The sequence below is a fragment of the Oncorhynchus mykiss genome, chromosome 15, assembly GCF_013265735.2.
Source record: "Oncorhynchus mykiss isolate Arlee chromosome 15, USDA_OmykA_1.1, whole genome shotgun sequence".
NCBI lineage: Eukaryota > Metazoa > Chordata > Actinopteri > Salmoniformes > Salmonidae > Oncorhynchus > Oncorhynchus mykiss.
The window spans coordinates 6057566-6074949 of record NC_048579.1 but is presented as its reverse complement, the minus strand read 5'-3'; the positions used below and the strand labels follow the sequence as shown (position 1 = coordinate 6074949).

Below are 17384 nucleotides of genomic sequence, written 5' to 3'. Positions count from 1 at the left end.
CCCATCTCTCCGTCCGAGCCTCCGTCCGTCCCTCACTCCGTCTGTCCGTCCGTCTCTCTCTCCCTCCGTCCGTCCCTCCGTCCGTCTCTCTCTCCCTCCGTCCGTCCGTCCGTCCCTCCCTCAGTCTCTCTCTCCCTCCGTCCCTCCCTCCATCCCCCCGTCCGCCCGTCCGTCTCTCTCTCCCTCCGTCCGTCTCTCTCTCCCTCCCTCCGTCTGTCCGTCCGTCTCTCTCCCTCCCTCCGTCCGTCTCTCCGTCCGTCCGTCCATCCCTCCGTCCGTCTCTCTCGCTCCCTCCGTCCGTCCGTCTTTCCCTCCCTCCCTCCGTCTCTCCGTCCGTCCGTCCGTCCGTCTCTCTCTCTCCCTCCGTCCGTCCGTCCGTCCGTCTCTCTCTCCCTCCGTCCGTCCGTCCGTCCGTCTCTCTCTCTCCCTCCGTCCGTCCGTCTCTCTCCCTCCGTCCGTCTCTCCGTCCGTCCGTCCCTCCGTCCGTCTCTCTCTCTCCTTCCGTCCGTCCGTCCCTCCGTCCGTCTCTCTCTCTCCCTCCGTCCGTCCGTCTCTCCCTCCCTCCCTCCCTCCGTCTGTCCGTCCGTCTCTCTCTCCGTCCGTCTCCTCCGTCCGTCCGTCTCTCTCTCCCTCCCTCCGTCCATCTCTCTCTCCGTCCCTCCGTCCCTCCGTCCGTCTCTCTCTCTCCTTCCGTCCGTCCATCCCTCCGTCCATCTCTCTCTCTCCCTCCGTCCGTCCGTCTCTCCCTCCCTCCCTCCCTCCATCTGTCCGTCCGTCTCTCTCTCCGTCCGTCTCCTCCGTCCGTCCGTCTCTCCCTCCCTCCCTCCCTCCATCCGTCCGTCTCTCCGTCCGTCCGTCTCTCCCTCCCTCTCTCTCTCCTTCCGTCTCTCTCTCTCTCTCCGTCCCTCCGTCCGTCCGTCCCTCCGTTCTTCCCTCCGTCCGTCCGTCCCTCCGTTCTTCCCTCCGTCCGTCCTTCAGTCTCTCCGTCCTTCCGTGTCTCCGTCCGTCCGTCTCTCCGTCCGTCCTTCCGTCCGCCCGTCCGTCCGTCTGTCCCTCCGTTCTTCCCTCCGTCCGTCCTTCAGTCCCTCCGCCTGTCCGTCTCTCCGTCCGTCCTTCAGTCCCTCCGTCCGTCCGTCCGTCCTTCCCTCCGCCCGTCCTTCCCTCCGCCCGTCCGTCCGTCAGTCCCTCCATCCGTCCGTCCGTTCTTCCCTCCGTCCGTCTGTCTCTCCGTCCCTCCGTACTTCAGTCTCTGTCCGTTCTTCCGTCTCTCCGTCCGTCCTTCAGTCTCTCCGTCCTTCCGTGTCTCCGTCCGTCCGTCTCTCCGTCCGTCCTTCCGTCCGCCCGTCCGTCCGTCTGTCCCTCCGTTCTTCCCTCCCTCCCTCCCTCCGTCCGTCTCTCCCTCCGTCCGTCTCTCCGTCCCTCCCTCCGTCCGTCCGTCCCTCCCTCTCTCCGTCCGTTCCTCCCTCTCTCCCTCCGTCCCTCCCTCTCTCCCTCCGTCCCTCCCTCCCTCTCTCCCTCCCTCCCTCTCTCCCTCCGTCCCTCTCTCCCTCCGTCCCTCCCTCTCTCCCTCCCTCCCTCCCTCCGTCCGTCTCTCTCTCCCTCCGTCCGTCCGTCTCTCCGTCCGTCCGTCCGTCTCTCTCTCCCTCCGTCCGTCCGTCTCTCTCTCCATCCGTCCGTCTCTCCGTCCGTCCGTCTCTCCGTCCGTCCGTCTCTCCCTCCGTCCCTCTCTCCCTCCGTCCCTCTCTCCCTCCGTCCCTCTCTCCCTCCGTCCGTCTCTCCCTCCGTCCGTCTCTCCGTCCGTCTGTCCGTCTCTCTCTCCCTCCGTCCGTCCGTCTCTCCGTCCGTCCGTCTCTCCGTCCGTCCGTCTCTCTCTCCCGCCGTCCGTCCGTCCCTCCGTCCGTCTGTCCGTCCGTCCCTCCGTCCGTCCGTCCGTCCCTCCGTCCGTCCCTCCGTCCGTCCCTCCGTCCGTCCGTCCGTCTGTCTCTCCCTCCGTCCGTCTCTCCCTCCCTCCCTCCGTCTGTCCGTCCGTCCGTCTCTCCGTCCATCCGTCTCTCCCTCCCTCCCTCCGTCCCTCCCTCCCTCCCTCCCTCCGTCCGTCCGTCTCACTCTCCCTCCGTCCGTCCGTCTCACTCTCCCTCCGTCCGTCCCTCCGTCCGTCTCTCTCTGTCTGTCCGTCCGTCTCGCTCCCTCCGTCCGTCTCTCCGTCCGTCCGTCCGTCCGTCTCTCTCTCTCTCCGTCCGTCTCTCTGTCAGTCTCTCCCTCCCTCCCTCCGTCCGTCCGTCTCTCCCTCCCTCCCTCCCTCCGTCCGTCCGTCTCTCCCTCCCTCCCTCCGTCCCTCCCTCCGTCCCTCCGTCCGTCCCTCTCCCCGTCCGTCCGTCCGTCCGTCCGTCTCTCTGTCCCTCCCTCCCTCCGTCCGTCCGTCTCTCCGTCCGTCCGTCCATCTGTCCGTCCCTCTCTCCGTCCGTCCCTCTCTCCCTCCGTCCCTCTCCGTCCGTCCGTCCGTCCCTCCGTCCGTCCCTCCGTCCGTCCCTCCGTCCGTCCGTCCGTCTGTCTCTCCCTCCGTCCGTCTCTCCCTCCCTCCCTCCGTCTGTCCGTCCGTCCGTCTCTCCGTCCATCCGTCTCTCCCTCCCTCCCTCCGTCCCTCCCTCCCTCCCTCCCTCCGTCCGTCCGTCTCACTCTCCCTCCGTCCGTCCGTCTCACTCTCCCTCCGTCCGTCCCTCCGTCCGTCTCTCTCTGTCTGTCCGTCCGTCTCGCTCCCTCCGTCCGTCTCTCCGTCCGTCCGTCCGTCCGTCTCTCTCTCTCTCCGTCCGTCTCTCTGTCAGTCTCTCCCTCCCTCCCTCCGTCCGTCCGTCTCTCCCTCCCTCCCTCCCTCCGTCCGTCCGTCTCTCCCTCCCTCCCTCCGTCCCTCCCTCCGTCCCTCCGTCCGTCCCTCTCCCCGTCCGTCCGTCCGTCCGTCCGTCCCTCTGTCCCTCCCTCCCTCCGTCCGTCCGTCTCTCCGTCCGTCCGTCCATCTGTCCGTCCCTCTCTCCGTCCGTCCCTCTCTCCCTCCGTCCCTCTCTCCCTCCGTCCGTCCGTCTCTCCGTCCGTCCGTCTCTCCGTCCGTCCGTCCGTCTCTCCGTCCGTCCGTCCGTCTCTCCGTCCGTCCGTCCGTCTCTCCGTCCGTCCGTCCGTCTCTCCGTCCGTCCGTCTCTCTCTCTCCCGCCGTCCGTCCCTCCGTCCGTCCCTCCGTCCGTCCGTCCGTCCGTCTCTCCGTCCGTCTGTCCGTCCGTCCCTCCGTCCGTCTCTCTCTCCCTCCGTCCGTCTCTCCCTACCTCCGTCCGTCTGTCCGTCCGTCCGTCCGTCCGTCTCTCCGTCCATCCGTCTCTCCCTCCCTCCGTCCGTCCCTCCCTCCCTCCCTCCCTCTGTCCGGCCGTCTCTCTCTCCCTCCGTCCGTCCGTCTCTCTCCCTCCGTCCGTCCCTCCGTCCGTCTCTCTCTGTCCGTCCGTCCGTCTCGCTCCCTCCGTCCGTCTCTCCGCCCGTCCCTCCGTCCGTCCGTCCCTCCGTCCGTCTCTCTCTTTCTCCGTTCGTCTCTCTGTCCGTCTCTCCCTCCCTCCCTCCGTCCGTCCGTCTCTCCCTCCCTCCGTCCCTCCGTCTCTCCCTCCCTCCCTCCGTCCCTCCCTCCGTCCGTCCGTCCGTCCGTCCGTCCGTCCGTCGCTCCCTCCCTCCCTCCCTCCGTCCGTCCGTCCCTCCCTCCCTCCGTCCGCCCGTCCCTCTCCCCGTCCGTCCGTCCGTCTCTCTGTCCCTCCCTCCCTCCGTCCGTCCGTCTCTCCGTCCGTCCGTCCATCTGTCCGTCCGTCTCTCCGTCCGTCCGTCTCTGTACCTGTTGTACCTGTAGCCGGTGCTGCAGCTGTAGCCTCAGTGTATTAGGCTGGTTAGGAACCACCGCTTGGGGCCTCAGCCTCATGATGGGGTATCCTGGTCTGGGGCCCATCTGGACAGCCATGGGGTGGAAGCCTTGCCCTGTGGGTAGAGGAGGAAAATTATTATTTTTTCATGGCTCTCTTCTCCCTTTGCAGCAGGCATATTGTCAATGTGTTTGGAATATCGAATCACAATACATATAGAATTGTGATACATACAGTGGGGCAAAAAAGTATTTAGTCAGCCACCAATTGTGCAAGTTTTCCCACTTAAAAAGATGGGAGAGGCCTGTAATTTTCATCATAGGTACACTTCAACTATGACAGACGAAATGAGAAAACAAATCCAGAAAATCACATTGTAGGATTTTTAATGAATTTATTTGCAAATTATGGTGGAAAATAAAAATATTTTGCCCCACTGTATATGATCCCAATACGTATTGAATCGTAACTCAAGAATTGAAGAATACAATTGAACTGTGTGGTCCCTGCCAATTCCCACCACTACCTGTGGGGTCCTGCATGGGTCTGCCAGACCCAGGGTCGTGGTATCCTCTCTGGGATAGAAGGGAGCCAGGTGTGGGGTCCTGCATGGGTCTGCCGGACCCAGGGCCGTGGTACCCTCTCTGGGCTAGATGGGAGCCAGGTGGCAGGTCCTGCTGGCCATACACTGGAGGCTTCTGGTCCAACAACATGGACGGGTCTGAAGAGAACTGATCCTGATCTACAGACTGACCCTGTTGGGAAAGGAGAGAGGGATGAGTAGGAAAGGAGAGAGGGATGAGAAGGAGAGGAGAGAGAGAGAGGGGTGAGAAGGAGAGGAGAGAGAGAGGGGTGAGAAGGAGAGGAGAGAGAGAGGGGTGAGAAGGAGAGGAGAGAGAAAGGGGTGAGAAGGAGAGGAGAGAGAAAGGGGTGAGAAGGAGAGGAGAGAGAGAGGGGTGAGAAAGAGAGGAGAGAGGGGTGAGAAGGAGAGGAGAGAGGGGTGAGAGGAGAGAAGAGAGGGGTGAGAGGAGAGGGGGTGAGAAGGAGAGGAGAGAGGGTGAGAAGGAGAGGAGAGAGGGATGAGGAGGAGAGAGAGGGGTGAGAGGAGAGGAGAGAGGGGTGAGAGGAGAGAAGAGAGGGGTGAGAGGAGAGAGGGTGAGAAGGAGAGGAGAGAGGGATGAGAGGAGAGAAGAGAGGGGTGAGAGGAGAGAAGAGAGGGGTGAGAGGAGAGAAGAGAGGGGTGAGAAGGAGGAGAGAAGGATCAACTGATAGATGTAAAAGAGGGAACATCCAAGAAGGAGCTACAGAACAATGAGAAGGAGCAGAGAAAGAAGAGATGGAAGAGCTGAAAAAGAGGACAAAAAGAAGGAAGAGTCAGGACAGAGACGGTAGAGTCAGGACAGAGACGGTAGAGTCAGGACAGAGACGGTAGAGTCAGGACAGAGACGGTAGAGTCAGGACAGAGACGGTAGAGTCAGGACAGAGACGGTAGAGTCAGGACAGAGACGGTAGAGTCAGGACAGAGACGGTAGAGTAAGGACAGAGACGGTAGAGTAAGGACAGAGACGGTAGAGTCAGGACAGAGACGGTAGAGTCAGGACAGAGACGGTAGAGTCAGGACAGAGACGGTAGAGTCAGGAAAGAGACGGTAGAGTCAGGACAGAGACGGTAGAGTCAGGACAGAGACGGTAGAGTCAGGACAGAGACGGTAGAGTAAGGACAGAGACGGTAGAGTCAGGACAGAGACGGTAGAGTCAGGACAGAGACGGTAGAGTCAGGACAGAGACGGTAGAGTGAGGACAGAGACGGTAGAGTGAGGACAGAGACGGTAGAGTCAGGACAGAGACGGTAGAGTCAGGACAGAGACGGTAGAGAGACGGTAGAGTCAGGACAGAGACGGTAGAGTCAGGACAGAGACGGTAGAGTCAGGACAGAGACGGTAGAGTCAGGACAGAGACGGTAGAGTCAGGACAGAGACGGTAGAGTCAGGACAGAGACGGTAGAGTCAGGACAGAGACGGTAGAGTCAGGACAGAGACGGTAGAGTCAGGACAGAGACGGTAGAGTAAGGACAGAGACGGTAGAGTAAGGACAGAGACGGTAGAGTCAGGACAGAGACGGTAGAGTCAGGACAGAGACGGTAGAGTCAGGACAGAGACGGTAGAGTCAGGAAAGAGACGGTAAGGACAGAGACGGTAGAGTCAGGTAGAGTCAGGACAGAGACGGTAGGGTCAGGACAGAGACGGTAGAGTCAGGACAGAGACGGTAGAGTCAGGAAGAGTCAGGACAGAGACGGTAGAGTCAGGACAGAGACGGTAGAGTCAGGACAGAGACGGTAGAGTCAGGACAGAGACGGTAAGGACAGAGACGGTAGAGTCAGGACAGAGACGGTAGAGTAAGGACAGAGACGGTAGAGTCAGGACAGAGACGGTAGAGTCAGGACAGAGACGGTAGAGTGAGGACAGAGACGGTAGAGTCAGGAGAGAGACGGTAGAGTCAGGACAGAGACGGTAAGGACAGAGACGGTAGAGTCAGGACAGAGACGGTAGAGTCAGGACAGAGACGGTAGAGTGAGGACAGAGACGGTAGAGTCAGGAGAGAGACGGTAAGGACAGAGACGGTAGAGTAAGGACAGAGACGGAAGAGTCAGGACAGAGACGGTAGAGTCAGGACAGAGACGGTAGAGTGAGGACAGAGACGGTAGAGTCAGGAGAGAGACGGTAGAGTCAGGAGAGAGACGGTAGAGTCAGGTAGAGTCAGGACAGAGACGGTAAGGACAGAGACGGTAGAGTCAGGACAGAGACGGTAGAGTCAGGACAGAGACGGTAGAGTCAGGACAGAGACGGTAGAGTCAGGACAGAGACGGTAAGGACAGAGACGGTAGAGTCAGGACAGAGACGGTAGAGTCAGGACAGAGACGGTAGAGTCAGGTAGAGTCAGGACAGAGACGGTAGAGTCAGGACAGAGACGGTAGAGTGAGGACAGAGACGGTAGAGTCAGGAGAGAGACGGTAGAGTCAGGACAGAGACGGTAGAGTGAGGACAGAGACGGTAGAGTCAGGAGAGAGACGGTAGAGTCAGGAGAGAGACGGTAAGGACAGAGACGGTAGAGTCAGGACAGAGACGGTAGAGTCAGGTAGAGTCAGGACAGAGACGGTAAGGACAGAGACGGTAGAGTCAGGACAGAGACGGTAGAGTCAGGACAGAGACGGTAGAGTCAGGACAGAGACGGTAGAGTGAGGACAGAGACGGTAGAGTCAGGAGAGAGACGGTAGAGTCAGGTAGAGTCAGGACAGAGACGGTAAGGACAGAGACGGTAGAGTCAGGACAGAGACGGTAGAGTCAGGACAGAGACGGTAGAGTCAGGACAGAGACGGTAGAGTCAGGACAGAGACGGTAAGGACAGAGACGGTAAGGACAGAGACGGTAGAGTCAGGACAGAGACGGTAGAGTCAGGACAGAGACGGTAGAGTCAGGACAGAGACGGTAGAGTCAGGATAGAGACGGTAAGGACAGAGACGGTAGAGTAAGGACAGAGACGGAAGAGTCAGGACAGAGACGGTAGAGTCAGGACAGAGACGGTAGAGTGAGGACAGAGACGGTAGAGTCAGGAGAGAGACGGTAGAGTCAGGTAGAGTCAGGACAGAGACGGTAAGGACAGAGACGGTAGAGTCAGGACAGAGACGGTAGAGTCAGGACAGAGACGGTAGAGTCAGGACAGAGACGGTAGAGTCAGGACAGAGACGGTAAGGACAGAGACGGTAGAGTCAGGACAGAGACGGTAGAGTCAGGACAGAGACGGTAGAGTCAGGACAGAGACGGTAGAGTCAGGATAGAGACGGTAAGGACAGAGACGGTAGAGTAAGGACAGAGACGGAAGAGTCAGGACAGAGACGGTAGAGTAGGGACAGAGACGGTAGAGTAGGGACAGAGACGGTAGAGTCAGGTAGAGTCAGGACAGAGACGGTAGAGTCAGGACAGAGACGGTAGAGTCAGGACAGATACGGTAGAGTCAGGACAGATACGGTAGAGTCAGGACAGAGACGGTAGAGTCAGGTAGAGTCAGGACAGAGACGGTAGAGTAAGGACAGAGACGGTAGAGTCAGGACAGAGACGGTAAGGACAGAGACGGTAGAGTCAGGTAGAGTCAGGACAGAGACGGTAGAGTCAGAACAGAGACGGTAGAGTAAGGACAGAGACGGTAGAGTCAGGACAGAGACGGTAAAGTCAGGACAGAGACGGTAGAGTCAGGACAGAGACGGTAGAGTAAGACAGAGACGGTAGAGTCAGGACAGAGACGGTAGAGTCAGGACAGAGACGGTAGAGTCAGGTAGAGTCAGGACAGAGACGGTAGAGTCAGGACAGAGACGGTAGAGTCAGGACAGAGACGGTAGAGTCAGGACAGAGACGGTAGAGTCAGGACAGAGACGGTAGAGTCAGGACAGAGACGGTAGAGTCAGGACAGAGACGGTAAGGACAGAGACGGTAGAGTCAGGTAGAGTCAGGACAGAGACGGTAGAGTCAGAACAGAGACGGTAGAGTAAGGACAGAGACGGTAGAGTCAGGACAGAGACGGTAGAGTCAGGACAGAGACGGTAGAGTCAGGACAGAGACGGTAGAGTCAGGACAGAGACGGTAGAGTCAGGACAGAGACGGTAGAGTAAGACAGAGACGGTAGAGTCAGGACAGAGACGGTAGAGTCAGGACAGAGACGGTAGAGTCAGGTAGAGTCAGGACAGAGACGGTAGAGTCAGGACAGAGACGGTAGAGTCAGGACAGAGACGGTAGAGTCAGGACAGAGACGGTAGAGTAAGGACAGAGACGGTAAGGACAGAGACGGTAAGGACAGAGACGGTAGAGTCAGGAAAGAGACGGTAAGGACAGAGACGGTAGAGTCAGGACAGAGACGGTAGAGTCAGGACAGAGACGGTAGAGTCAGGACAGAGACGGTAAGGACAGAGACGGTAGAGTCAGGTAGAGTCAGGACAGAGACGGTAGAGTCAGAACAGAGACGGTAGAGTCAGGACAGAGACGGTAGAGTCAGGACAGAGATGGTAGAGTCAGGACAGAGACGGTAGAGTCAGGACAGAGACGGTAGAGTCAGGACAGAGACGGTAGAGTCAGGACAGAGACGGTAGAGTCAGGTAGAGTCAGGACAGAGACGGTAGAGTCAGGACAGAGACGGTAGAGTCAGGACAGAGACGGTAGAGTCAGGACAGAGACGGTAGAGTAAGGACAGAGACGGTAGAGTCAGGACAGAGACGGTAAGGACAGAGACGGTAGAGTCAGGACAGAGACGGTAGAGTCAGAACAGAGACGGTAGAGTAAGGACAGAGACGGTAGAGTCAGGACAGAGACGGTAGAGTCAGGACAGAGACGGTAGAGTCAGGACAGAGACGGTAGAGTAAGACAGAGACGGTAGAGTCAGGACAGAGACGGTAGAGTCAGGACAGAGACGGTAGAGTCAGGACAGAGACGGTAGAGTCAGGACAGAGACGGTAGAGTCAGGACAGAGACGGTAGAGTCAGGACAGAGACGGTAGAGTCAGGACAGAGACGGTAGAGTAAGGACAGAGACGGTAAGGACAGAGACGGTAGAGTCAGGACAGAGACGGTAGAGTCAGGACAGAGACGGTAGAGTCAGGACAGAGACGGTAGAGTAAGGACAGAGACGGTAGAGTCAGGACAGAGACGGTAAGGACAGAGACGGTAGAGTCAGGACAGAGACGGTAGAGTCAGAACAGAGACGGTAGAGTAAGGACAGAGACGGTAGAGTCAGGACAGAGACGGTAGAGTCAGGACAGAGACGGTAGAGTCAGGACAGAGACGGTAGAGTAAGACAGAGACGGTAGAGTCAGGACAGAGACGGTAGAGTCAGGACAGAGACGGTAGAGTCAGGACAGAGACGGTAGAGTCAGGACAGAGACGGTAGAGTCAGGACAGAGACGGTAGAGTCAGGACAGAGACGGTAGAGTAAGGACAGAGACGGTAAGGACAGAGACGGTAGAGTCAGGACAGAGACGGTAAGGACAGAGACGGTAGAGTCAGGACAGAGACGGTAGAGTCAGGACAGAGACGGTAGAGTCATCACAGAGACGGTAGAGTCAGGACAGAGACGGTAGAGTCAGGACAGAGACGGTAGTCAGGACAGAGACGGTAGAGTCAGGACAGAGACGGTAGAGTCAGGACAGAGACGGTAGAGTCAGGACAGAGACGGTAGAGTCAGGACAGAGACGGTAGAGTCAGGACAGAGACGGTAGAGTCAGGACAGAGACGGTAGAGTCAGGACAGAGACGGTAGAGTCAGGACAGAGACGGTAGAGTCAGGTAGAGTCAGGACAGAGACGGTAGAGTAAGGAAAGAGACGGTAGAGTCAGGACAGAGACGGTAGAGTCAGGACAGAGACGGTAGAGTCAGGACAGAGACGGTAGAGTCAGGACAGAGACGGTAGAGTCAGGTAGAGTCAGGACAGAGACGGTAGAGTAAGGAAAGAGACGGTAGAGTCAGGTAGAGTCAGGACAGAGACGGTAGAGTCAGAACAGAGACGGTAGAGTAAGGACAGAGACGGTAGAGTCAGGACAGAGACGGTAGAGTCAGGACAGAGACGGTAGAGTCAGGACAGAGACGGTAGAGTCAGGACAGAGACGGTAGAGTAAGACAGAGACGGTAGAGTCAGGACAGAGACGGTAGAGTCAGGACAGAGACGGTAGAGTAAGACAGAGACGGTAGAGTCAGGACAGAGACGGTAGAGTCAGGACAGAGACGGTAGAGTCAGGTAGAGTCAGGACAGAGACGGTAGAGTCAGGACAGAGACGGTAGAGTCAGGACAGAGACGGTAGAGTCAGGACAGAGACGGTAGAGTCAGGACAGAGACGGTAGAGTAAGGACAGAGACGGTAAGGACAGAGACGGTAAGGACAGAGACGGTAGAGTCAGGACAGAGACGGTAAGGACAGAGACGGTAGAGTCAGGACAGAGACGGTAGAGTCAGGACAGAGACGGTAGAGTCAGGACAGAGACGGTAAGGACAGAGACGGTAGAGTCAGGTAGAGTCAGGACAGAGACGGTAGAGTCAGAACAGAGACGGTAGAGTCAGGACAGAGACGGTAGAGTCAGAACAGAGACGGTAGAGTAAGGACAGAGACGGTAGAGTCAGGACAGAGACGGTAGAGTCAGGACAGAGACGGTAGAGTCAGGACAGAGACGGTAGAGTAAGACAGAGACGGTAGAGTCAGGACAGAGATGGTAGAGTCAGGACAGAGACGGTAGAGTAAGACAGAGACGGTAGAGTCAGGACAGAGACGGTAGAGTCAGGACAGAGACGGTAGAGTCAGGTAGAGTCAGGACAGAGACGGTAGAGTCAGGACAGAGACGGTAGAGTCAGGACAGAGACGGTAGAGTCAGGACAGAGACGGTAGAGTAAGGACAGAGACGGTAAGGACAGAGACGGTAGAGTCAGGACAGAGACGGTAGAGTCAGGACAGAGACGGTAGAGTCAGGACAGAGACGGTAGAGTAAGGACAGAGACGGTAGAGTCAGGACAGAGACGGTAAGGACAGAGACGGTAGAGTCAGGACAGAGACGGTAGAGTCAGAACAGAGACGGTAGAGTAAGGACAGAGACGGTAGAGTCAGGACAGAGACGGTAGAGTCAGGACAGAGACGGTAGAGTCAGGACAGAGACGGTAGAGTAAGACAGAGACGGTAGAGTCAGGACAGAGACGGTAGAGTCAGGACAGAGACGGTAGAGTCAGGACAGAGACGGTAGAGTCAGGACAGAGACGGTAGAGTCAGGACAGAGACGGTAGAGTCAGGACAGAGACGGTAGAGTAAGGACAGAGACGGTAAGGACAGAGACGGTAGAGTCAGGACAGAGACGGTAAGGACAGAGACGGTAGAGTCAGGACAGAGACGGTAGAGTCAGGACAGAGACGGTAGAGTCATCACAGAGACGGTAGAGTCAGGACAGAGACGGTAGAGTCAGGACAGAGACGGTAGTCAGGACAGAGACGGTAGAGTCAGGACAGAGACGGTAGAGTCAGGACAGAGACGGTAGAGTCAGGACAGAGACGGTAGAGTCAGGACAGAGACGGTAGAGTCAGGACAGAGACGGTAGAGTCAGGACAGAGACGGTAGAGTCAGGTAGAGTCAGGACAGAGACGGTAGAGTAAGGAAAGAGACGGTAGAGTCAGGACAGAGACGGTAGAGTCAGGACAGAGACGGTAGAGTCAGGACAGAGACGGTAGAGTCAGGACAGAGACGGTAGAGTCAGGTAGAGTCAGGACAGAGACGGTAGAGTAAGGAAAGAGACGGTAGAGTCAGGTAGAGTCAGGACAGAGACGGTAGAGTCAGAACAGAGACGGTAGAGTAAGGACAGAGACGGTAGAGTCAGGACAGAGACGGTAGAGTCAGGACAGAGACGGTAGAGTCAGGACAGAGACGGTAGAGTCAGGACAGAGACGGTAGAGTAAGACAGAGACGGTAGAGTCAGGACAGAGACGGTAGAGTCAGGACAGAGACGGTAGAGTAAGACAGAGACGGTAGAGTCAGGACAGAGACGGTAGAGTCAGGACAGAGACGGTAGAGTCAGGTAGAGTCAGGACAGAGACGGTAGAGTCAGGACAGAGACGGTAGAGTCAGGACAGAGACGGTAGAGTCAGGACAGAGACGGTAGAGTCAGGACAGAGACGGTAGAGTAAGGACAGAGACGGTAAGGACAGAGACGGTAAGGACAGAGACGGTAGAGTCAGGACAGAGACGGTAAGGACAGAGACGGTAGAGTCAGGACAGAGACGGTAGAGTCAGGACAGAGACGGTAGAGTCAGGACAGAGACGGTAAGGACAGAGACGGTAGAGTCAGGTAGAGTCAGGACAGAGACGGTAGAGTCAGAACAGAGACGGTAGAGTCAGGACAGAGACGGTAGAGTCAGAACAGAGACGGTAGAGTAAGGACAGAGACGGTAGAGTCAGGACAGAGACGGTAGAGTCAGGACAGAGACGGTAGAGTCAGGACAGAGACGGTAGAGTCAGGACAGAGACGGTAGAGTAAGACAGAGACGGTAGAGTCAGGACAGAGACGGTAGAGTCAGGACAGAGACGGTAGAGTAAGACAGAGACGGTAGAGTCAGGACAGAGACGGTAGAGTCAGGACAGAGACGGTAGAGTCAGGTAGAGTCAGGACAGAGACGGTAGAGTCAGGACAGAGACGGTAGAGTCAGGACAGAGACGGTAGAGTCAGGACAGAGACGGTAGAGTCAGGACAGAGACGGTAGAGTAAGGACAGAGACGGTAGAGTCAGGACAGAGACGGTAAGGACAGAGACGGTAGAGTCAGGTAGAGTCAGGACAGAGACGGTAGAGTCAGAACAGAGACGGTAGAGTAAGGACAGAGACGGTAGAGTCAGGACAGAGACGGTAGAGTCAGGACAGAGACGGTAGAGTCAGGACAGAGACGGTAGAGTAAGACAGAGACGGTAGAGTCAGGACAGAGACGGTAGAGTCAGGACAGAGACGGTAGAGTCAGGTAGAGTCAGGACAGAGACGGTAGAGTCAGGACAGAGACGGTAGAGTCAGGACAGAGACGGTAGAGTCAGGACAGAGACGGTAGAGTCAGGACAGAGACGGTAGAGTCAGGACAGAGACGGTAGAGTAAGGACAGAGACGGTAAGGACAGAGACGGTAGAGTCAGGACAGAGACGGTAGAGTCAGGACAGAGACGGTAGAGTCAGGACAGAGACGGTAGAGTAAGACAGAGACGGTAGAGTCAGGACAGAGACGGTAGAGTCAGGACAGAGACGGTAGAGTCAGGTAGAGTCAGGACAGAGACGGTAGAGTCAGGACAGAGACGGTAGAGTCAGGACAGAGACGGTAGAGTCAGGACAGAGACGGTAGAGTAAGACAGAGACGGTAGAGTCAGGACAGAGACGGTAGAGTCAGGACAGAGACGGTAGAGTCAGGTAGAGTCAGGACAGAGACGGTAGAGTCAGGACAGAGACGGTAGAGTCAGGACAGAGACGGTAGAGTCAGGACAGAGACGGTAGAGTCAGGACAGAGACGGTAGAGTCAGGACAGAGACGGTAGAGTAAGGACAGAGACGGTAAGGACAGAGACGGTAGAGTCAGGACAGAGACGGTAGAGTCAGGACAGAGACGGTAGAGTCAGGACAGAGACGGTAGAGTCAGGACAGAGACGGTAGAGTCAGGACAGAGACGGTAGAGTAAGACAGAGACGGTAGAGTCAGGACAGAGACGGTAGAGTCAGGACAGAGACGGTAGAGTCAGGTAGAGTCAGGACAGAGACGGTAGAGTCAGGACAGAGACGGTAGAGTCAGGACAGAGACGGTAGAGTCAGGACAGAGACGGTAGAGTCAGGACAGAGACGGTAGAGTCAGGACAGAGACGGTAGAGTAAGGACAGAGACGGTAAGGACAGAGACGGTAGAGTCAGGACAGAGACGGTAAGGACAGAGACGGTAGAGTCAGGACAGAGACGGTAGAGTCAGGACAGAGACGGTAGAGTCATCACAGAGACGGTAGAGTCAGGACAGAGACGGTAGAGTCAGGACAGAGACGGTAGAGTCAGGACAGAGACGGTAGAGTCAGGACAGAGACGGTAGAGTCAGGACAGAGACGGTAGAGTCAGGTAGAGTCAGGACAGAGACGGTAGAGTAAGGAAAGAGACGGTAGAGTCAGGACAGAGACGGTAGAGTCAGGACAGAGACGGTAGAGTCAGGACAGAGACGGTAGAGTCAGGAGAAGAGATAGAAGGATGACAGACAGATGGGAACTAGTGAGAGGAGAGTGATTCTGACATGTCCCACCAGACCAGGTACACAGAGATTAGAGATGGTGGAGAGTGATAACCCTGTCAGAGATAATAAACTATTAAGACAAAGGAAGAAAGGACAGAGGCCTTTTCTTAAGTGGTTTGCTCAACTCCTCCGTCCTCTCTCCTCAAAGGTAATCAAGGAGGAGGGAACGTGGATGAAAATGTGCTTGTATGAAATGAGACTCCTTCTCCACTCAGGCCAATGACATTTATGAATGTGTAAAGGGATAACATTAAGTTGGTCGTGCAAGTCATTTTCTAGATTAATGATAAGAAACATATTGTTTTTAAAAACAGGTGCATATTGTTCTCCTTTGACAAAACAAAAGCTGATTCAAAACGGGGTGTGTCAGATTTCAAAACTTTTCCGCGAAGGACTCAGGTAGGATACACATCACTATCCTCAATGAAAGGACGGAGGAGAGACGGTGGAGGACAGACTATTCGCCAAATGAGAAAAGGCCAGCTAGAGGGAAGAAACAGAGATAGAAGACTGGGATCAGGGACAGACTGACCTGTCCCATCAGAGTCGGTATCCCCAGGGCTCTGTCTATCTCCTCCAGGCCATCAAAGTCCTTTAACACGGTGTAGAGCTGGGATAGGAGAGCCCCCTCATCACTACCACCTCCATCACCAGGCCCCTGACTCTGACCACTGGGCCCCGGAACCTCACACAACACCTCCTGCTGCTGCTGTTGCTGAGACGCATACAGAGACCTGGGGAGAGGGGAGAGGTGGGGAGAGGTGGGGAGAGGAGGGGAGGAGGGGAGAGGGAGGGAGGGAGGGAGGGAGGGAGGGAAGAGGGGAGAGGAGGGAGGGAAGAGGGGAGAGGAGGGAGGGAAGAGGAGGGGAGAGGAGGGGAGAGGGAGTGAGGAGGGGAGAGGGAGGGAGGAGGGGAGAGGAGGGGAGAGGGAGAAGGGGAGAGGAGGGAGGGAGGAGGGGAGAGGGAGGGAGGGAGGGAGGGAGGAGGGGAAAGGGAGGGAGGAGGGGAGAGGGAGGGAGAAGGGGAGAGGGAGGGAGGAGAGAGGGGAGAGGGAGGGAGGAGGAGGGGAGAGGAGGGGAAAGGGAGAAGGGGAGAGGAGGGAGGGAGGAGGGGAGAGGGAGGGAGGAGGAGGGGAGAGGAGGGGAGAGGGAGGGAGAGGGAGGGAGGAGGGGAGAGGGAGGGAGGCGGGGAGAGGAGGGGAGAGGGAGGGAGGAGGGGAGGGGAGAGGGGGGAGAAGGGGAGAGGAGGGAGAGAGAGGAGGGAGGAGGGGAGAGGAGGGAGGGAAGAGGGGAGAGGAGGGAGGGAAGAGGGGAGAGGAGGGAGGGAAGAGGAGGGGAGGGAGGAGGGGAGAGGAGGGAGGGAGGAGGGGAGAGGAGGGAGGAGGAGGGGAGAGGAGGGAGGAGGAGGGGAGAGGAGGGAGGAGGGGAGAGGAGTGAGGAGGGAGGAGGGGAGAGGAGTGAGGAGGGAGGAGGGGAGAGGAGGGAGGAGGGGAGAGGAGGGGAGAGGAGGGAGGAGGGGAGAGGAGGGGAGAGGGAGGTAGGAGGGGAGAGGGAGGCAGGAGGGGAGAGGAGAGGGAGGGAGGAGGGGAAAGGAGGGGAGGGGGAGGGAGGTAGGAGGGGAGAGGGAGGGAGAGGGAGGGGGAGGGAGGTAGGAGGGGAGAGGGAGGGAGAGGGAGGGAGGAGGGGAGAGGGAGGGAGGAGAGGGAGGGAGGAGAGAGTTGTCAAAGTTCTATACAGTAACTATGCCTAGACCCCTAAGAGCAGACAAAGCAGAAGCAGAGTGGCCAGGAAAAACTCCTGAAGGAATCCAGTAACATGGAACTCAAAACTACTTCCTGTAAAACTCCTGAAGGAATACAGTAACATGGAACTCAAAACTACTTCCTGAAACGGATTCGTATGTGTTTTGCTCCCGATATAAAGCAGCGTGTACCTGTTCTGGTTGAAGGGGGTCTGCTCAACAGGCATCACGCTGTCTGGCCACGGAACCGTCTGATTGGGTGGAGCCTGTTGCTGGGAGAACTGGTGGGGCCCCATACCCATGTCTGTAAAAGAGAGATTCAAATTAACATAACTTAAAACAACCATATGTCCATACCAGGCTGAGTTACTAGAGAGCAGGTGATTGGTTAGAGACAGAAGTGTGTCAGGATGTTATACAAGTGACTGGCCACCAGGTGGGAGCCTTGTCCCCCTACAACTCTCATTTACATTTTAGTCATACATTTTCATACTTAAAAAAAAAAACTTTAAAAAAAAAATAACAATTTAAAAAAATCTTCGTACTGGTCCCTCATGGGAATCGAACCGACAACCCTGGCGCTGCAAGCTCTACTCACTCCATGTACGTAGAACCACAATAATTGGCCTGATTTCAAAGGATTGGGTTCCTTACGACCCAAGGAGAAAGTGGCTAAGACCCACCAATAGACCCCCCCCCCACTAGAAAATAAGTATAGAATGAGATATTGTAGAGCAGCCCAGGTATAGAACTACTAGATATTCACTCTCTCACCGTTGACCATCATCTGAGACTGCAGCATCTGTCTGGGTCCAGGGCCGGGCTGACTGTTGGGTCTCATAGTGCCTCCAGGGCTGGGCCCCATACGGCCGAGCGTCGTCCCCTGCTGACCTGGGACCCCTGGAGGACGGACCGATGATGACCCGCTCTGACCTGGGCCCCCAGGACCCCAACCCCC

The 17384-nt window shown here is 57.0% G+C and overlaps 1 protein-coding gene across 7 annotated transcripts in view; it reads right to left on the bottom strand.

The window, feature by feature from the left end:
* The window catches only part of LOC110489533 (nuclear receptor coactivator 2), a 193084-nt gene that overhangs the window by 32900 nt on the left and 142800 nt on the right, over positions 1-17384 (bottom strand). For 6 of the 7 annotated variants that reach the window (XM_036945677.1, XM_036945678.1, XM_036945680.1 and 3 more), the window contains 5 exons: positions 17201-17384; positions 16619-16730; positions 15219-15420; positions 4411-4639; positions 3860-3999 (listed from right to left, as the gene is read on the bottom strand). The exon at positions 17201-17384 is cut by the window's right edge and continues 38 nt beyond it. In XM_036945677.1, the coding sequence (XP_036801572.1) occupies positions 3860-3999; positions 4411-4639; positions 15219-15420; positions 16619-16730; positions 17201-17384 (867 nt within the window). The remainder of the gene's footprint in view (positions 1-3859; positions 4000-4410; positions 4640-15218; positions 15421-16618; positions 16731-17200) is intronic. The other variant, XM_036945682.1, reaches the window with a different exon arrangement.